Below are 21,681 nucleotides of genomic sequence, written 5' to 3' on the forward strand. Positions count from 1 at the left end.
GAGTACTTAGGGAGTTGAGAGATGTCCTTGAGCAACAGTTAGCTACGCTCTTCAATCTTTCCCTGAGTACAGGAAGAGTCCCATTGGACTGGAAAACAGCTAACGTCATTCTGCTGCACAAAAAGGGATGCAAGACAGAGGCTGAAAATTACAGACCGATAAGTCTCACATCGATAGTGTGTAAACTTATGGAAACGTTGATTAAACACAAATTAGATACAATCCTAAACGATAAGAAACTAAGGGATCCCCACCAACATGGATTTACAAAGGGAAGGTCCTGCCAATCCAATCTGATCAGTTTCTTTGACTGGATAATGAAAAAACTAGATATGGGAGAGTCCCTGGATATCGTGTACTTAGACTTTAGTAAGGCTTTTGACAGTGTCCCATACCGTAGGTTATTGAACAAGATGAGTTCGTTGGGATTAGGAGAAACATTGATGGCATGGGAGACTGGCTCATGGCAGACTTCAGAGGGTGATGGTAAATGGTACTCCCTCCGAAACATCGGAAGTGATCAGTGGGGTGCCGCAGGGCTCGGTCTTGGGTTCCATCCTATTTAATATCTTTGTACAGGACCTGCCTCACGGACTTCGAGGCAAAATTGCATTATTTACCGATGACGCTAAACTGTGCATCATAGTGGGCAAAAGCACAATGCCTGACAGTATGACGCAGGACCTACTCTTACTGGAACAATGGTCCGCAACTTGGCAACTGAGTTTTAATGCCAAAAAATGTAAAGTTATGCACCTTGGCAGCAGAAATCCATGCAGTACTTACACTCTGAATGGTGAGACCTCATCAGGAATATTGTGTTCAATTTTGGAGGCCACATTATCAAAAGGATGTGCTGAGAGTGGAGTCGGTTCAGCGAATGGCCACCAGGATGGTCTCAGGACTCAAGGATCTCTCGTTTGAGGAACGTCTAGGTAAGCTGCAGCTATACTCTCTCGAGGAACGTAGATATGATAGAGACGTTCAAATATGTAACTGGCCGTATTGAGGTAGAAGAAGATATCTTTTTCCTTACAGGACCTACGGCAACAAGAGGGCATCCTTTGAAACTTAGGGGTGGGAGATTTCATAGCAACACTAAGAAGTATTTCTTCACTGAAAGGATGGTTGATCGTTGGAATGATCTTCCACTTCAGGTAATTAAGGCAAACAACGTGCTTGATTAAGAAAAAATGGGATAAGCATGTGGGTTCACTTAGTGGAAGTGCTTAGGGGGGAGGGTCCTTAGAGTGGGCAGACTTGTTGGGCCAGTGGCCCTTTTCTGCCGTCATATTCTATGTTTCTATGTATGCTCGGCACTTTTTCAGAACAGCAAACACTAATGCAGCTCCTCCTCCTGCCTGCAAGCAAACAAAAGCAGTAGCCCCTGCTCTCCCTGACTGAACTAGCAAGCAGAGAAAGGAGGGGTTGTTTTATTTAATGGGCACAGCTGTTGTGTATGCACAACACACACACACATACAAGAGCTGCACCTAATTAAAAAAAAAAAAAATGCCCCCCCAACACCCCATGCCCTGACAGCAAGCTCCCACCCCCGACAAACCCCCACCATACCAAGCCCCTATGACAAAACCCTGGTGGTCTACTGGGCCATACCCCCCTCCACCCACACACCTTTATTTTTTTAGAAGATCAGCAGGAGGAATGTTCAATTCCTCCTGCCGGCAGGCCCATCTCTTCAAAATGGCAGATCTTCCTCTTCCTGGTGCATCCTGGGAAAAGGCCTAAGGCCTTGATTGGTCCAGGAGCCTAAGGCCTCTCCCAAGGCCACTAGGAGGAGGGGTATTAGGCCTCACCCAGTGCATTCCAGGATGCATTGGGAAGGGAAAGGCCTGCCATTCTGATGAGGCATGAGTCGGGCCTGCAGGCAGGAGGAGAGTGAGCATCCTTCCTGCCAGTCTTCTATAAAAGGTGCCAGGGTGGGGTGGGAGACAGTGTCCCAGAACCCTAATGTAAAGGGGGATTTCTATTTGTCCCATTTACCCGATCGTGTTCTTCTGGCCTGCCTCCTGTGCACATAACCGGCCACAGGGTATCACAAGAGGCCAGGGGTTACACCACCATTTATGTGTCAATGCAGGCCAAACTGGAATTCTTGAGAATGGTTGAAAGGAAAGAAAGCTGCTTTCCATGCTGTATTTTGGTCAGCATATGCCAGCATCACATCTAGAACTGTACTATTCCTGTCTATAAACAGGATAAGAAACCCATGTTACGGCACTACCAGCCTTACTCCAGAGCTCTATCTCTAATGTACCAGTTTTATTCAGGGCCATACTCTGCATGAAGAGATTTCTCTCTCTAGTTTAGTTTGTTCAATCAATCATTCCTAGGGGCTAATTCTTCTGCATAAATAACCCCCCTTGGCGAATGTTTTACACTTTGCTCTAGGAAGAACTAATTCTCATAAAATAAGGGCAGTTTAATCCCAACAAATGCTCATTTCAACCTGCCCTGTTTTCAGGAAGGGCACTTCTTGCAGTTAGTAAGGGTGTGAATGGAAATAGTACCCAAGAATTTACAATAAACTGTTCTACAACTAAGACTAGTACGAAAAATCTTTAAAAAACAAACAAATAGACTGGGATCCAAGATGGCATTCCGAGCAGATGCTAGGTGATGAGCTCCTTACTAGCGCTGCCTCATAAATGGGAGATACCTCTTCCCTTGAACACGGCTTGTCCGCGTGGTGCTTGGATATTGCCAGCAGTTGTTTTTTTCTGCTGGCATTTGAACTTTTTTTTTCTCTTGTGGGCCCTGAACGGCACTGTGGAACCAAGCACGGAACATGACCCGAATGGGGAAGAGAAGGGCGCAACCCGGCTGACTCCTCCAGCGACTGGGACCTCTAACTCTCGTGCAGATGACACTAGATGGAAGACTCGCGAGACGCCCCCGACTCTGGGAGGAACGCCAATTTCAGCGAACCTCAGTGATGATCGGGTTTCACTTAGCCTGATCCAGGGGCGAAGTCCTGCCCAACCCGGAAGAAGCCCTGCAGAGAATGTGGCCAACCAGCTTATCCAGGAAGATGGTTTGCTGTCTAGCCCTGGAGGAGCAGTGGGAGGAGAAGGAGTGGTGAAAGAATCCCCTACTGGAGCCCAGACATCGGCTTTCAAAGCAGAGGCAGGAAATAATTCAACTTCTGTGAGTAACATTCAGTTTGGACAGTTGACAAAGGAGGAGCACTAGTGAATTTAGAGGAACTGTGGAGGGCTATTAAAATCATGGACTCTAACCTTCAAAAGACGATGACTAAGGTACAGGTGGATTGTGTCTCTGTCAGTTCTCAGGTAGGGGCCCATGAGAACAGGGATGTTAAAAGAACAGGGAGATTAAATAAAAATACATGAAGAACAGATTGTTCAAATAAAAAAGGTATAAATGGAGATTATTAGAGAAAGATCTTTTTAAAAAAAAAAAATTAATATATGGACAATAAACAGAGAAGAAACAACTTAAGATTATTAAATTTTCCTAAATCTCCACAAGATAATTTACCGCCTATTATTGGGGCTCAATATATATCTCCAGGGAAGAAACAGGACAGTTCAACTCCTGTTGATGCGGAAAGAATGAATTTAACAGACTTTTTGGAGAATTCCCTGGAAGTAATCATGGAAGGATTACTCTCTTGGTGATGTTTGCCTTTGAGCATGACAGAGACTTAGGGCTTGTTTTACAAAGCCGCGCTAGCGGCTGCAGCGCGGTAACGGCCCCGAAACCCATAGAGATTTAAAGGACTTTGGGGCTGTTACCACACGGTTTTGTAAAGCAGGTCCTTAGTACTTCAGACATATCAATGATAAGTTCTTTGGCTTGGCAATTCGGATTTTCCCAGATATTGCTCAGGTGAAAGAGGCGAAAATAATTTCTGCTTTAGCCTTAGGTGCATCCTTTATATTGAAATTTCCGGCCAAATCCTGTTTCACTTCAAGGAAAATATTTTCTATTTTTCAAACCAAAGCAATTGTTGGAATTTATTTTGGCCAAGGAATGGGGGGGGAGTGGTGATTGGTCCGATAGCTGTTGGAGGTTTTATATCATTGTCTTCCAGGCTGTTCTTATAATCTAATATAATAAAATGATAGGCCGCGCATGCGCACTAAAAAAAACGTGTTCCCTGGTCCGTTGGGAAAATACGAGTGCGCATGCGCGCCTACAACGTCACCACAGCCTGCTCTCCGTCTCCACCTCGCGCCGCTACAGGCCCCACACTCGCAACTCACACATCCGCTGCAGCCTAGCAACTCCGACCACAACCTTCCATCCTCAACCGCCTATGCCGGCTCAGGCTGGCGCGTTGAGGAGTCGGAATGCAGACCCGGAAGAGCGAAGGAAGCCTCACACTGAGCAACTGTATTTACACTGTGCAACGAGCCTCTGCCACGGTCCCGGGTTCCTCTCAGCCTACCCTTCTCGCGGTCTGGCCGGCTACCTTAGTCCTTTGCCGCCGCCGACACCCCCTTCCCTTCCCTACCCGCGGTCGACAAAACTCTTGCCTCCAGCAGCCGCCGCAGCACTGTAAACACGCTGCTTCGCGGCCTCTACTGCCTTCATTTGCTCTTCCGTTTCTCTGATGACGTCATCAGGGACATGGAAGAGCAAATCGGGGCAGTAGAGGCCGCGAAGCAATGTGTTTACAGTGCTGCGGCGGCTGCTGGAGGCAAGAGGTTTGTCGACCGCGGGAAAGGAAGGGGGTGGCGGCGGTGGCAAGGGACTAGGGGAGCTGGCCAGACCGCGAGAAGAGAAAATCGCGTGGGCCACGAAGAGACAGGGAGGAACTGGGAAGAAGGAAGAGGGAAAGGGGCCTGCTTTGGGGTAAGGGTGTGCTTGGAGGCAGACAGCTTTGCTTGGGGGGGAGACAGAAGGGGGGCCACGGAGAGACAGGGAGGAACTGGAGCTGGAGAGGGAAAGGGGCCTGCTTTGGGGAAGGGCTGTGCTTGGAGGCAGACAGCTTTGCTTGGGGGGGAGACAGAAGGGGGACCACAGAGAGACAGGGAGGAACTGGAGCGGGAGAGGGAAAGGGGCCTGCTTTGGGGGAGGGGTGTGCTTGGAGGCAGACAGCTTTGCTTGGGGGGGAGACAGAAGGGGGGGCCACGGAGACACAGTCAGGGAGGAACTGGAGGGCCAGAGGGAAAGGGGTCTGCTTTGGGGGAGGGGTGTGCTGGGAGGTAGATAGCTTTGCTTGGGGGGGAAAAAAAATGGGGGGCCACGGAGAGACAGTCAGGGAGGAATTGGAGGGGTAGAGGGAAAGGGGTCTGCTTTGGGGGGGAGGGGTGTGCTGGGAGGCAGACAGCTTTGCTTGGGAGGGGAGACAGAAGGGGGACCACGGAGACACTGTCAGGGAGGAATTGGCAGGGTAGAGGGAAAGGGAGCTGCTTCGGGGGGGAGGGGTGTGCTGGGAGGCAGATCATTTTGCTTAGGGGGGGAAGACAGAAGGGGGGCTACGGAGAGACAGGGAGGAACTGGAGGGGGAGAGGGAAAGGGGGCTGCTTTCTAGCACCCGTTAATGTAACGGGCTTAAAGACTAGTTGATATATATTTCTTTACATTTATTCTAATACTTGGATCCCTATTTCTTAATTTTGTGGACTAAATAATGTATTATTATTTCTTTCTTTTCTTTACATTACTTTTGTGAGTGGTGTTAAGTTTATTAATTTTCTTGGATTCTTATTGCAAATCTGTACTCAAGTATTAATGTGCTTGTTTAAAATTTTGAAGAATTGAATAAATAAAGAATAAAAACAAAGAAATAAAGAGTCTATGTTCATGCAACTATTAACATTACGAGTTTAGTATGTATGATGGTTAGGCTTTTCTGTCTGTAAACAGAGTTCTTAGTTTTTAATGAAGATGATTTGTTTTTAAGATGTAAACCCTAAACCACTTTGTTCTGAATTATGTAAAACAGTATAAAATGTTTTAATAAACATCAACAAATTTATCCAAAGTCATAATTGCAAGTAAGCCATGAATTACACAGAAACAATATTCAGTTCTATAACAAGGAAAAGTCTCTTACACTTACATTTTTTAAGATCTGTTTCTGAAATGCTGATGTTGAGGTATGCAAAGGTTTTTGTTTTGTTTCCTGTAAAATGATGCAGATATAGTTAGGTACTTTAGTTTGCATCTGTCGGGTCTCCAATTTTTAGCTATACTCTAAAGGGAATATTTAAGTATATTCCAGTGCAATACAAACTTCAACCACTGTGTGAGATGCAAACTAGCCATACAGAAGACGTTCATCTGATATCTTAGGTAGCTAGAATGGAGTCAGGGTTATAAAATTGTTTTAAATAAATATTATTTAACTCTTCTCTTCACCTACTAAAAGGGATTCCAAATTAGAAAACAAAGCCAGATATCAACTCATATGGGCTCTGAAAATATGACCTCTGATGTGCAATACTCTCTCATAGAGTATGTATATTCTAAAGCCTTAATCAAAGATAGGGAAGGCTAACCACTACCATTCTTCTCCATATAGGACAAGGGTGGACAACCACGATCCTCAAAGGCTACAACCCATTAGGTTTTCAATATTTCCACAATTAATATACAGTGGTACCTTGGTTTGCGAGCATAATTTGTTTCAGAAGCATGTTCAAAGTGCTTGTATATCAAAGCAAATTTCCCCAAAGGAAATAATGGAAACTCGGACGATTCGTTCCACAACTTAAAAACTTTAATATAAAATATACTATATGTACTTGTATTGCAAGACCTCGCTCATTTAGAACAGTCACTACACTCCCGCAGCGTATTGAGATTAGGTGGGAACTCAGGGAATTGGGTAGGACTATGTAGACTTTGAGCTAAATAGGATGGAATTGGGCACTGGCAGAATGAGTAGGGGTTCAGGGACTGTGCAACAGTGGAGGCAAGGCCGGGATGTATTGGGCTAGGGCAGGGATAGGCAATTCCGGTCCTTGAGAGCCGGAGCCAGGTCAGGTTTTCAGGATATCCACAATAAGAGATAGATTTGCATCTCAAGGAGGCAGTGCATGCAAATCCATCTCATACATATTCATTGTGGATATCTTGAAAACCTGACCTGGCTCCGGCTTTCGAGGACTGGAATTGCCTACCCCTGGGCTAGGGTATATTATACTGTGGATAAATTGTGTGCGTACACTGTGCATGCTTGTATTACGCTTAATTGCTGCATTCAGCTACACTGATGAGGCGCGTGTATGACGTGATGTGCGTCAAAGTGCTCCTATTGCAAGACAATGCTCGTTGATCAAGTTAAAATTTTATCAAATGTTTTGCTTGTCTTGCAAAACACTCGCAAACTACATTACTCGCAATACAGGGTTTGACTGTATATGAACTTGATTTGCATGTACTGCTTCCATTGTACAGAAACAGATCTCTTGAATATTCATTGTGGAAATCTTGAAACCCTGACTGGGCAGTGGCCCTCAAGGAACGTGGTTGCCCACCCCTGATATAGGGATGTGGGTTCAGCCAGACCTATATATGCAGGTCACAGCTGAATAATGGCTGTATTCAGTCCAGTCAAACCATGATATTCAATGCTGGTGTCCAGACACAATCTTGTATTCAGTATCAGGGCCTAATTCTACCTGTTGCAATCAAAGTTTCAAAAAAAACAAACAAAAAAAAAAAAAATTTGATTACTATTAGCTGCACAGTGCATATCTCTTTCATAACACTGTCTATGAACAAGATGAATTATTTTTTTTGTAAAAAAAAAAAAAAGTCCTTTATTTTGTCCTTTAAAGAGTAGTTCAAGGTGAGTTATGTTCCGGCACAGTAGTTAGTCTTCCTAATTTTGGAGGGCTTAAAATTAGAGTATGGCTCAGATTGGTTCCATGCAGATCATAGGAGCTTAGCTTAATGCTTCAATGCCTTGGGTACAAAACTCTAATTCTTTTTTTTTAAACTTTATTTGAGGTTCTTAGATGGCAAAACTAGTAACTGCGAAGCAAAGTCACTGCTAGACAGACTGTGCCCTGAAAATGGCAAGGACAAATCAAGTATGTATTACATGATATCTTATGAATTTATCTTGCTGGGCAGACCGGATGGACCATACAGGTCTTTATCTGCCATCATTTACGATGTTACTATGATTTAACAAACTCCTTACTCACCTTGTTCATCTTTTCTGGAAATAATTTCCACATCTGTAACATCACCAAACTGATTAAATCTTTTTTTCAACTCAGTCTGAGAGATCATATGGCCAAGTCCTCCAACATATAGACGCTTCAATGTTTTATTTTTCTCCATTTGGGCAAATGCAGACGTTCTGTGGAAAAATATAACAAGTTCTTGTTCAGATTTTATTTGACTTAAGGAACAATGCTAAAAACTGAGGAACCAATGGCTGAGACTTTATTCAACATTAAAGGAAAACGAGAGGGGAGGGTGAAAAATCCTCTGTGAGGTTTGCTGCAGCTCCTTTAGGTTTTGATTACTAAGACTTTTTTTCATATAACATCGTGCTTATAAACCGCGTAACTGTAAGTTCAACGTGGTTAGCAAAAGATTAATAATAAAAGTAACATAAGAAATACATAAAATTATTTGGCCAAATATTTTAAGAAAAGATAAGTTTTCAATTGGGTTCTAAAATGTTTGTAAGAGCAAGCACTACGTAACAAAGGTCGAAATTCCTTATTGTAGAAAGCAGCCTGAAATGCTAACGTATAATCCAAATATTTTTTGCTTTTACAACCGTGAACAGATGGAAAAACAAACAAAGCATGTGATCCTCTTCTGTGTTTATAAGATGATATAAGAAATCTATCAGTCATATAGATTAGAAACATAGAATTTGACGGCAGAAAAGGGCCACGGCCCAACAAGTCTGCCCACTCTAATGACCCACCCCCCTAAGTTCTTCCTTGAAGTGATCCCACATGCTTATCCCCAACACAATACACAACTTTATAACAAAGACAACCCAACTTAAACAAAATGTGAACCTCCACTGGAAGCCAGTGCAGCTCTTGATAGAAGGGCGTCACATGGTCATATTTCCTCAAACCATAAATCAATTTAACTGCCGTGTTCTGAATTAATCTAAGTCCAGCCATCTCTTTCTTGGTGCATGTGTCCAGAGAAAAGAAGGATTAATTGATCGGACCCTTTATGCACATTGCTGGCAGAAATAGACAGCCAACAGCTCCTAATCTGAGGGTATCATCAAAAAAGGGCAGGGAAGGTGGGCTGCCACATAGAGCATACCAAAAACACCTCCTTAGGGGTAGAACACAAGCACTCCAATCTGCTGCTACTTTAGTAGCAGGATGCTCACTGTTTTGCTACTTTGAAATCATCACTGTCACTCCAAGGTTTCTATCTTGGTCAGCACAACATCAGTCTCTCTCCTCTTCCATACAACTCCTTTGGATTACCGCTTTGCTCTGCACTGACTGTTAACTGCCAAGCAACTCACTACTCCTTAAGAATGTTTTTCCAATCTGTCTACTCCTTCAGGGATGCCACTCTGTCCCACCTGTATGTTATTTGCAACATTGCTTGGGATTTGTCCTAGGTCAGGTCAGTTCTATTTAGTGTCTGTGAAATTTAATGGTCTGTTTTTTTCTGACTTAACACTACCCATTCCAAAACCCAAAATATGCCTGATATCAAGGATTTCAGATAAAGGATCTTGTGTCTATACTACATACAGCTCATCACTAATAATAAAACCCTAAGTGCGCATGCGCACTCCTACCTCTGTGATCCATAGCCCCGCAATGTGCAGTAGAAGGAGCCTGTGGCGTTTTGTGTATGGTGGTTTTCTGGCTCCTTCTACTGCGCATGCGGAGGCACGGAGTTTGAAGTGGCAAACACCACGGCGCCGACTCTGTAGAGGAAGCCGCCGAGCAGGGAAGCTGCCGAGCAGGGAGGAACCGCCGACTAGGGAAGCGTCAGCACAATGGCAGGAGTCCTGACCTGTCATCCCCCCATTCCTTACCCAAAGCAGCAGTGTCAGTGCTGTAAACTGGCTGTTCACGGCAAGCCCTTCAGGGTCTTTCCTCTGCCGCATCACTTTGGATGCAGTAGAAGAAAAGTCCTGTGAACAACCTGTTTAAAACGGTGCCACTGCTGCTTTGGGTAAGGAATTTGGGGTTGGCAAGTCAGGACTGCTGCCGCTCAGTGGCGTACCAAGGGGGGGCGGGAGGGGCGGTCCGCCCCGGGTGCCAGCCCTGAGGGGGTGCTCCCGGCCTTGCCGTTCATTCCCCCCCCACCCCCGAAGGACCGCTCGCCCCACTGACCTTCCTGCACCATCTATGAAGCAGCCGCAGCAGAATCGCGACATCAGCGATCCCTGCGCTGCTTCCTGCGCCGCGGTCCCACCCCTCCTCTGACATCAGAGGAGGGGCGGGACCGCGGCGCAGGAAGCAGCGCCTAAGCAGCGCAGGGATCGCTGACGTAGCGATTCTGCTGCGGCTGCTTCATAGGTGGTGCAGGAAGGTCAGTGGGGCGAGCGGTCCTTCGAGGGTGGTGGGGGGGGGATTGAACGGCAAGGTCGGGAGCATAGATAGTGCTGCTTCATAGGTGGTGCGGGGAGGCCAGGGGGGCGAGCGGTCCTTCGGGGTGGGGCGGGCGGGCAGGCAGGCAGGCTTTCAAGGGGGAGGGGGGTGACAGGCAGGCCTTCAAGGGGGGGGGACAGGCAGGCCTTCGGGGGGGAGTGCAGGACTTCGGGGGGGAGTGCAGGACTTCGGGGGGGGGACAGGCCTTCAAGGGGGGGACAGGCAGGCAGGCCTTCAAGGGGGGGACAGGCCTACAACGGGGGGACAGGCCTACAAGGGGGTGGGACAGGCCTTCAAGGGGGGGACAGGCCTTCGGGGGGGTGCAGGCCTTCAAGGGGGGGGACAAGCCTTCAAGGGGGGGACAGGCAGGCAGGCCTACAAGGGGGGGACAGGCCTACAAGGGGGAGACAGGCCTACAAGGGGGAACAGGCAGACCTTTAAGGGGGGACAGGCCTTTGGGGGGGACCCTGGTTTAGAAGTACACGGAGGAAAGGGGGTGTTCAAAGAGACGTGCATATGCCAAACTTTGGGGGGGAGGAAGAAATAATGGGTCTGAAAATAGAGGAGAGGGAGAGAGATGATGGACCATGGAATTTAGGGAGGGAAGGAACAGAAAGGGAGAGAAATTGGACACAAGGGATGGTGTGGAGGAGGGATAGAGATACCGGATAGGAGGGTAATTGGGAAAAGAAAGGGAGAGATGGTGGACTCTGGGGTGGTAGGGAAGGAGGGAGAGATGCCGGATGAAAGGGTAGTTAAGAAAAGGTGGATCTGTGGAGGGAGATGAAAAAAAGGAAAGATACCAGACTTCCTGGGGAGGGAAGGGAAATGGAAAGGGAGGACAGAGTTAGCAGATGGATGGTTAGCATGCAGAAAGAAGAAAGAAGGAGACCCTGGCAAGCAAGTTATCAGAAGAAAACCAGAGCCTTGGACCAACAAGATTTGAAATATAACCAGACAACAAAAGGTAGAAAAATTAATTTTATTTTCTGTTTTGTGATTATAATATGTCAGATTTGAAATGTGTATCCTGCCAGAGCTGGTGTTGGACAGCAAACGTGAGCTAGGATTTAACAGAGAGAGGAAAAGTCCTTTTTGTTTATTTACACCACAGCGCCATTGTGGTTCGGAGAAGCCAAAGGGGGTGAAAAAGCTATAAAACCCACCAGGAGTTTTGAAAAAAATCACCCAACTGGGCAGGAAAATCGAATTGAAAAACCAATTCAATAGGCTGAATCGAATCGAAATTTTTTTTCCTGAATCTGGCAGCATTAGTTTGCGCTACTGTCTTAGACTTTAGGACCTGGGATTGGGGAGAGATGGCATCCTCAGTACTTTATAATGCAAGTGAAACGAGGATTTGGTCAGACTTTTGAAAGGTCTGCAGAAAAAAAATATTGTATAGGCCGGGGACATGAGACAGCAGGAAATGAGAACTTTTCTTCCTTCTATTTTTGTGAATGGAAAGGCTGAGGATGTCAGAGAGTTCAGTTAAAATATGTGCTTTATAAGAAAATATAATAATGTGTTTTTTAAAATTTATAGCATAGCTGGCCTACCCAGTGAGGTGTTCCTAGTGGTGATGGTGGCAGCGTGTCAATGTGTTGAGAGGAAGAGGTGGTCTGGGAAATTCTGCTGAGCAAACTCCGGGCCCATTTCCACCCCCCAGTTAGTCCACTCCACTCAACTGGTTCACACACTGAGTGGGTCTTTGGGTATTGTTTTGGGATCTCTTCCAGTGGTTTATCAGTATCTCCTTCTGGTCCAAGGAAGGAAACTTTGTTATCCTTAGCATTGACCTACAGAATATGTTTGTAACAGCGCTGCTTGTGTGGCATTAGGTTATGTAGTGATCGAAAGAAAAAAACAGACCTTTGCACATTTTTGCACTATATGGTGGGTGTATGAGGAGATTCACATTTCCTGCACAGCTAAGTCCATGTGAAGTTACCTTGTGCTGTATTTGACATCTAGCAAGGTCTCTGTTTGAAAGGAAAGATCTAAACTTAAAAATGAAGTGGCCAGAAATTATGGTAAAAGCAGATAGTGTAGCTATGGAGGAAAAGTCCATAATCTGTTATTAAGACATGGGGGAAGTGTCTGCTTGCCCTGTATCGGTAGCATGGAATGTTGCTACTCTTTGGGTTTTGACCAGGTATTAGTGTCCTGGATTGGCTACCATGAGAATGGGCTACTGGGCATGATGGACCATTGGTCTGACCCAGTTAGGCTATTCTTATGTTATGTTCTCATCTGTAGGGGCCTTTGTTTTCACTTCTTATTTTAATGTATTTTTTTTCTGGGAACTTATCAGTGTTTTTTATAATGGGAACAAAAATGGAAGAGAATTAATGTGTGTGGGATGAGGGGGAACTAATTTCTTCAGCTAAATAATTCAATCCACTTCAAACAGACATAGGAGAACTCACGCACCATTCACACACCCTCCAAGTTTCCAAGTTTATTATTATATAGTTTGATTAATCGCCTATTCTACATTCTAGGCGATGTACAAACGTCAAAAGAACCAAAAACGTCAAAAGAAAAAAACTGTTTGACAACCTCCTAGCCTTTCGAGCTGCAACACTCGACCCCCAACTCTACAACCAATTGACATCGACCACAAACTGCAAAACCTTCAAAAAGAAATAAAAACCCTTCTATTCAAAAAACACATAAAACCGAACTAACACAATCAGAACTGTCCCAAGCATCACCTGCAACTACTCCATATGTACTTCTGATGTCATGACAATTCAGACATAATTTATGTTATGTTATGTTTGGAATATAAGAAAATTTTCACTGCCTGTTTCTATTCTGACCATTTATTCCGTTTCATGGTCATTACAAAAAATATTTTTTTACATGGGGGGGTGTCAAAAAATGATGGGCCCCGGGTGCCACATACCCTAGGTACGCCACTGCTGCCGCTGCTACTGATATTTGGGTGGGGGAGGAAAGAGATGCCTGATTGGGAGTTGGGGCCTGGGTTGGTGAGGAGAAGAGAGACAAGGGATAGCCACTGGAAAGTGGAAGCCATAGCTGGATTGAGGAAAGGACAAGGGATCCCTTAGCTGGCACAGCTGGAAGGCAGCTTCAGTGAGGGTCTGGGCAGGGAGAGAGAAAAAGACAGACAGACATCTATTCTAGCACCCGTTAATGTAACGGGTTTAAACATCAGGGGGCGATCCAGCACCAAGGGTGAACTAACGGGGTTCGGAGGGGAGACGGGACGCGTTTGCCGGTTGTGTAGCTGGGCAGGTGTGTGCGGGAAGCTGGCCACAGCTGGATTGAGGAAAGGGCAAGGAATCCCTTAGCTGGCACAGCTGGAAAGCGGCTACAGTGAGGGTCTGGGCAGGGAGAGAGGTAGAAAGAAAGAAAGACAAGACAGTAGGAGAGAGAGAAAGAAAGAAAGATAGATGGGGCAGGGAGAAAGCAAGAAAGAAAAAAAGATAGAAGGGGCAGGGAGAGAGAGAAAAAGAAAGAAAGAAAAAAAGATAGACGGGAAGGGAGAGAGACAGAAAAAATGTAACAGGCTTAAACACTAGTGGCCTAGAGACATTGTGATTCCTTCAAAAACTACACTGGCTTCCAGTGGAATACAGAATTCAATTTGAAATACTCACTCACACAAAGCACTTCATACAGGTCTCCCTAACTTGCCAAATTGACAATTCTTTACACCCCTATATGCTGCCTGAGCTCTGTAATGAGCATAGGCTTGTTTTGCCTAACCCTTCTCAGGCATACTGGGAATCATTTACAAGCAACCCACACTAAAAGCCCATCAGCCCATTCTCTTCCTATGGGCCGCTTGGCAGCACATCTTTTATAAAAGTCCAAATTTATTGTTCTGCCAAGTTCTTTTGGAATAACTTATCTCTTGCTATTTGTTCAGAATCGTCACTAAAAAGTTTTAAGTCAGTTTAAAGACTTTTATTTTTAATAAAGCTTATTGCTATTATGTAGCAACTGCTAAGTTTTATGAATGTTTATGCTCTATCATTTTTAATGGAGATCTTTTCTGAAAATTGTTTTTATTGTCCATCACTTTCATATGTACTTTAAAAAAGATAGTTTCAACAAATAACATAAACATAATGTCCATTAGCAAGTGGTAAACTGTAGTATTAGGGCCCTAAAAGAAAAACTTCGCCTGCAGCTCATACACAACCTAAAATAATGTGCATTGACATACCATAGGGTTCACCTGGACGTGTCCTCTTTTTAAGAGGACTGTCCGGGAGTTCGGATCTCTTTCTAAAACATGAGCAGTTTTCTCTTTTCGCCACTTCCCCCACCTCCCTTGGATTTTGGGCCACTTCTTGCAATGTGTTGTCTGCGAGGCATCCAGCGTTCAAGCAGCGCTATTCTGTCTGGCGTGCTGTGAAAATCAAGCCTCGTTCTGGTTACAGTCAAAGTTATCTGGGAGGAGCAACTTCCAACCTACCAGAAAGAAAGTGAGGGCCAGAGCGAGGCTTGTCGGACCCTGAGAGGAGCTATTGGAGCCCCAAAAAGAGGCTTGGGTCGCTAGGGTATAAATTGTGCAGCTGCCGAATGAAGTTTGATTTTTCAGCGCGCGGCAGTTAGAATAGTGCGAGGTAGGTGGGGAACGGGGGAGAGGAAAGCCGCACAAACGCCTCACTTTTTAGAAAGACATCCGCACACCCGGACAGTCCTCTAAAAAGAGATCGTGTCCAGCTCAATCCCAATGTCTGATACAGTTTATAGTAATTGCAAGCAAAAACAAATCTATTTTCCTTTCATACGTCTGTTGCAAAAACAGTCACGATTTTCATGGAGGACTATCCACCGTAGCTAAATGTAACTTATTACAAAAAAAGGCTACTACTTGACTGTCTTTCGCCTCCTGCCTCCCCCCCCCAATCCATCCCATATTTTTTTTTTTATTGTAACCGCATAATATGGACTTCTTGCGGTAGATCAAATTCTGGAAATAAAATGTAACCTCCCCCCCAAAAAACAACAACCCTTTATTGCTTGTAATTCTGTATTATTTGTTTATTTGTAAACTCTCTACAAAAAAAACCATTCTAATTATTAGAATGTCTTTAAATGCTCAATATTTAGATTTCGTTTATACTTTTTCTGTATAGTTCAAGGTGAGTTTTATTCAAGCAAAAGCTCTAAACTTGGCAAACATATCAATGTGGAGGAGTAACTTAATGGTTATACAACAAGCTGAGAACCAGTACAGCTGCTTCTGATTTTGTGGAAGTTCCTTAACTCTCTATTGCCTCGGATACAATCTCCATTAGGAGGTTAATAGCTGTTGAGTTTGCATGCATTATATAAGAAATTAAAAAGAAAAAATATACTTGTATAGTATATTGCTCTCATATTTTTCATATTGTGGATTAGGCATTGAGTGATTATTAGCCAGATGTACTGAAAGTGTGTGTGTGTGTGGGGGGGGGGGGGGGGTGGCCATTTTGTGGCTAATTCTCAAAAGTTAGGCACCAAAAGTGTGTGCTCTAAGGCCCAGATTTGCTATATCAGTGTTTTTCAACTTCTTCAAGCCAAGTACCCCCTTAGTCTAACAAATATCAACCGATCAAGCCCATCCCCATAATAATAGTACTAATTATAATGTAATTTCTTTCATTTATTTTTCATATACACACAATATAATCTTATTAAGAATACACAATGGTAACTCCAAATTTATAAAAATAGAAAGTACACTGTATGCAAAGAAAATGTTAATTATTTTATATTCTTTTTTTTTTTCAAAGCTGACTTTAAAATATGCAATGTCACCTCAGGAACAGCTACAAAAAAATAGATAAATATAGTGCTAAATATAGACAGCAGATATAAATTCTCAAAACTGACACGTTTCAATCACTAAGGGCTCCTTTTATTAAGCCGTGTTAGGGCATTTTAACGTGTGGAATAGCGTGCTAGACGCTAATGCCAGCATTGAGTTAAAATGCTGCGTACGCTAAAAACGCTAGCACAGCTTAGTAAAAGGAGCCCTAAATTGAAAATAAAATCATTTTCCCTACCTTTGTTGTCTGGTGATTTTATTAGTCTCTGGTTGCAGTTCCTTCCAACATTTCTTTCTTTCTGCCTCCTGCACACTTTCTCTTCTCTGGATCTCATTTCCTTCCCCAACCAACAACTCTTTCTGTCCTTCCATGAATCCGGGTTTTCTTCCTCTCTCCTCCACCCCCATTGGCAACATGTCTCCCTCTCTCACTGTCCATCTAGCTTTCTCTCATTCCTTTCCTTGCTGCAAAGGGAGTGGGGAGAGAGATCCAGGGTTCATCTCTCCCACCCCTACTGCCACATCCAACATTTCTCCCCCTCTCATCCCCCGGATCATGTGCAGCATCTTTCACCACTGTCCACCAGCCCCATGCCCAACATTTCTCCTTCTGTCAACCCTCTCCAGCACATGCACATCTCTCCCTCCATTCCCTCTACCACTATGTCCAACATTCCTCTCCTTTGCATCCCTTTCAATCTGTCCCACTGTTCCCTCTCCATGACCATATCCAACATTTCTCCCTCTCATCATCTTCCCCATGCATTTCTACCTCACTCTTCTCTCTCTTTATGCCCAACAATTTTCCTCTTTCTTCCTTTTCCCATGTGCACCCTCTCACTCAAATACTCGTACCCAACAATTCTCTTTCTATTCCCTCCCTCCCTTCCTCCATCCACATGCATCTTTTCTCTTCCTTTTCCCTTCCAGCCATGTGCATCTCCTCTCTCTATTTCCTTTCATTCTACTATTTCCTTTCATTCTACTTTATCCATGTGTATCTCTTTCCTGTCTCTTCCCCTTTCTTTTCAGTTCCCCTTCCCTCTCCATCCATGTGCATTTCCTCCTCTTTCTTCCCTTTCTCAACATCCCATAAGAAGCTTATCCCTTCTCCATCCAGCATTTCTTCACACCCATCCAGAAAGCTAGCCTTACCAACTTTCTTCATTTCCCCACATCCCTCAGTCAAACATCACTCCCTCTCTCCTTCCCCTCCCCCAACAAGTCCAGCATTACTCCTTCCCTAACCTTCCTCCTTTTGCTGCCCTACCACTACCTGACCTGGAATCTGGAGTCTACACATGGCTTGGCACTGGTGCAACTTCAATGAAGAGCCTTTACGTCCATGAGCTCAGGAAGGTCCTGTCAGGTCCACCCACTTTGACATGTTTGCATCAGAGGGGTGGTACCAACAGGGCCTGCGTCAGTTAAAGCTAGTGCCGGGCCTTGTATAGACTCTGGACTCCCTGACAAGCAGCGGACGGAGGGCTCTTCATCACTGAAGTTAGTTTTGTGTTGCTTGGACTGTGGGACCACCCTGGTAGACCCGGAAGGCTTCCCTCTGCTGTCGGCTGTGACATCGGAGAGAAGCCTTCTGAGTAAGCTTCGGTTGGGGGGGGGGGGCATGCCGCTGGAGGAACGGGAGTGGGAGACCCATGCCATGTGCCCCTCAGTTGCAGCTCACGTACCCCTTTGGGTAAGCATACCACGTGTTGAGAAGCACTGCTCTGTATAGAGCCAATATCGGCGGGTGCCTTAAAAAGTGGCCACCGATCGCATGTCAATCACACAATAATGCTATATACATAATTCTGCTTCCGGGAAAGAAAGGCGCTGGAAATATAAGCCTGGGTATGAAAGTTGCTAAGCTTATTTGCTATCAGTACTCAAGGGACTGGTTTCAGGGTGATTTACTAGCTAGCCAGTACTTCACGCAGGCAGTGGCGATTCCAGTCCACAAGAACCTCCTGGACTGCAGAGACAAGATTTGGCTGACTCCCTCCTCAGGGCAACCAACATCAAGGAGACTGGGATTGAAGTACCAGATCTTTCCAGCCCAGGGATTCGACAACCCGCAGCAGCCATACATGGACATTGCGGTAGCTTAAGAGAAACAGGGCAGCACGACCCCCCCCTCCAACCCCCGTCAGGGAAGGACCTGAAAAACCCTGGTTTCCACGGGGAAAAAGACCTTCGAGGGCGCAATGCTGAGCGCACGAATTGCTGCGCTCCAGTTCCAGATGCGGCTTTATCAGGAGGCCAGTGAGAGGAAATAAATAAATTAAATAAAATAGAGACTCCAGCTCACAACTGAGCCAGTCCACACTGGCAGCAGTCTGTGCCCCAGCGCTCGCAACAGTAACATAACTGCTACGCAAACAAGCACCGCCCGAGGGGCAGGGGCATCCAAGGGCAGCCCTCTCCCCAAGACAAAAACAGAACCTTGACCACCCTCCGGCCCAGCAGGATCAGATTGTCTGCGAAGGCTTGGCCCAGGATCACCATCGACCAGTGGGCCCTCAGCATCATCAAGCAGGGATTCCGAATTCGTCTCCACTCCCCGCCCCCCCCCCCCCGAGTGGGCGGGGCACCCTCCATCTGACGACCCAACTTTCCTGCAGCAAGGAGAGGACCTGCTTCGGCAGAATCAATAGAGGCGGTGACGAACAGAGGAGATCACCAAGGGGTTTCTACTCCAGGAACCCCCGCGTCACCATGGACAAGGACAACGCTCGTCCCTGGATCTCGGTAAGCTCAACAGATGCATACACAAGGTCCAGATGCACTCTCTGGGTACAGTCTTGGCCCTGTTAAAGCCCGAGTATTGGCTAGTATCCCATGCACCCAGCCCACAGGAGGCATCGTCGCTTCTAAAGCCAAGACAGACGCCTCCAGTACAAGGTCCTGCCCCTTGGACTCTCAACGGCTCCAAGAGCGTTCACAAAGTGCGTGGCAGTGGCACATCCTCGCCTTCAAGGGGTGCGCTTCCTATCTTATCTCGACAGCTGGCAGCCCCGTCAACCACCATAACCCTCCTCCAAGAACTGGGGTTCCTCATCAACTACATGAAATCCCACCTGATACCCACCCAGGGGATATCGTTCATCTGGGCAGTCATCGACACCACGCAGACCAAGGACGTCCTACGGGACTACCAGATTGACGCCATGACATCCCTGGCACAGTGCATCCCTGCCAGCAGCTCATCGTCAGCACGCTCCGTTCTTTGTTGTGCAGCACACCAGACTACTCATGTGATCCCTGAAAGGGCACCTCAGACGTCACTGGGACCAGTGTACCCAACCTCTGACCACCCACCCACTGGAGCTCAGGGCCTTAGGGAATGCCCTCGAAACCTTCAAACAGGCAGGGCAGTCCTCACCCAAACAGAAAACCAGGTGGCCTCGCACTATATCAGCAAACAGGGAGGGACAGGGTCAACCTCGCTATGCAAGGAAGCTTGCCACATGTGGGAGTTCTCCGACTCCATTCAATGTGCCATCCAGGCAACTTACCTCCTGTGGGAGCAGAACGACCTGGCAGAAAGACTCAGCCACCAGCTGTATCCTGATGAGTGGTGTCTCAACCCAGCGGCGATGAAGAAGATCTTCAGCACCTGAGGCACACCGAGCATCAACCTGTTTGCAACCGAACCGAACTCAAAAGCACGTGCTCAGAGAAAAAAAAAAAAAAAAAAATCTCTCTGAGCTATTGGAGAGCTTATCCGCAAATTGGGAGGTGTTCACAATGCGAAATTTAAGAAAAATCAGAAAATTCTTTAAAAAAGACCAATTCAGGATCATTGTCCAATCCATGGTACTAAGTATCGTCGACTATTGCAACAGCCTCTACCTACCCTGCCCGACCAACACAATAAAAAAACTACAGACCATCCAGAACACAGCCCTCAGACTCATATATTCACTCAGCAAATACGACCACATTACCAATGCATACCTAGAATCCCACTGGCTACCAATAAAAGCAAGAACATAATTCAAACTCTACTGTCTCATTTTCAAAGTAACCCATGGCACGCCACCCAGTTACCTAAATAACCGTTTTCACTACTACCACCCACCAAGAAAAAGGAGAACACAGAACCTCTTCACCTATCCACCACTCAACGGTACCTGTCGTAAGAAACTCTATGACAACCTCCTGGGGACACAGGCAGCCAAAATAGACTCTGACATCTCTAAATTACTGACCAAAACAACAGACATAAAAGAGTTCCGCAAAGAAATAAAAACACTACTGTTCAAAAAATATCTCCCATCACTCTAACCACCGCCCAATGAGTTCCCATTCAACGACTTCGGAATCACTCATCCATATTATCTCTTTGTCTGTGATCAAGAATGTACTGTAACTCTTCTACACTACACCCGACTTAACTGATCGAGTTGACATGTATTACCTCTGCAAAATGCATTATCTTCTGCTATATGTATTACCTTCTGTAATAAGTAATATCTTCTGTGAAATTGTAATATCATAACTCTTCACTGTTCCTGTAACTTACTCCTATCCTGAAATGTAATTCTACTGGAATGTCCCAGATATTTTCTATATTGTAATCCGCCTAGAACCGCAAGGCACAGGCGGAATAGAAATCCGTAATGTAATGTAATGTAATAAATCCACCTATTTTATTTGTTTTCCTATAGCATCTGTAAAATGGAGAAAAGCCTTTATGAAATGTATGAAAATGAAATCAAGACTTTAGAACAAGAAATCCAAGAGTTAACAAAACAGTATGAAGACAACCAACAGAAGGAGCAACTAGCTGAAGAAGAAATCGAAGAGGCTATGTATGTATTTTGTAGTATTTTTCTCTAAAATAATTTAAAATAAATTAGCCTGGAGTTGCATTAGAAATGCTGACTGATAGTTCTGCATTGTGTGGTTGTTAAATTCATTTCAGCAACATCCCTGTTCTGAGTGATATTGAATAAGAGCACAGTTATTGCTAGATACATGATAGGATACAGAAAAAAATTATTCATATATATATATATATATATATATATATATATATATATATATATATATATATATATATGTATCTAGCAATAACTGTGCTCTTATTCAATATCACTCAGAACAGGGATGCTGCTGAAATGAATTTAACAACCACATAAATACACACACACACAGTAGACTCTGTCAACCAGAACTCTCAAGCAACCAACAAAAAAATAAAATCAAAGAAATACTGTAATACTTAAAATAAAATAAATTTCTGGTGGAAATTTAAGTGTAAAGTTGGCATGCCACAACTCCCACGCTTTTTCCTACCACATGTCTGGTAGTTGGTATGGCACAGTATGGGGTATAGTA

The 21,681-nt window shown here is 45.1% G+C and overlaps 2 protein-coding genes across 5 annotated transcripts in view; one reads left to right on the plus strand and one right to left on the minus strand.

Annotated features, from left to right (window-relative positions):
* The window catches only part of NOL8 (nucleolar protein 8), an 82,741-nt gene extending 67,774 nt beyond the window's left edge, over positions 1 to 14,967 (minus strand). The window contains exons 1-3 of one of the 2 annotated variants that reach the window (XM_033926046.1): positions 14,746 to 14,967; positions 8,151 to 8,308; positions 6,056 to 6,118 (exon numbers count right to left, since the gene is read on the minus strand). In XM_033926046.1, coding sequence (XP_033781937.1) covers positions 6,056 to 6,118; positions 8,151 to 8,289 — 202 coding nt within the window. In that variant the 5' untranslated portion in view covers positions 8,290 to 8,308; positions 14,746 to 14,967. Of the gene's footprint in view, positions 1 to 6,055; positions 6,119 to 8,150; positions 8,309 to 14,745 lie in introns of those variants that run through there. The other variant, XM_033926047.1, reaches the window with a different exon arrangement.
* Positions 7,982 to 21,681, plus strand: part of CENPP (centromere protein P) — a 366,797-nt gene continuing 353,097 nt past the window's right edge. For 2 of the 3 annotated variants that reach the window (XM_033926063.1, XM_033926061.1), the window contains exons 1-2: positions 15,016 to 15,148; positions 21,009 to 21,152. In XM_033926063.1, the coding sequence (XP_033781954.1) occupies positions 21,019 to 21,152 (134 nt within the window). In that variant the 5' untranslated portion in view covers positions 15,016 to 15,148; positions 21,009 to 21,018. Of the gene's footprint in view, positions 8,034 to 15,015; positions 15,149 to 21,008; positions 21,153 to 21,681 lie in introns of those variants that run through there. The other variant, XM_033926062.1, reaches the window with a different exon arrangement.

The sequence above is a fragment of the Geotrypetes seraphini genome, chromosome 17 (assembly GCF_902459505.1).
Source record: "Geotrypetes seraphini chromosome 17, aGeoSer1.1, whole genome shotgun sequence".
Classification (NCBI taxonomy): domain Eukaryota; kingdom Metazoa; phylum Chordata; class Amphibia; order Gymnophiona; family Dermophiidae; genus Geotrypetes; species Geotrypetes seraphini.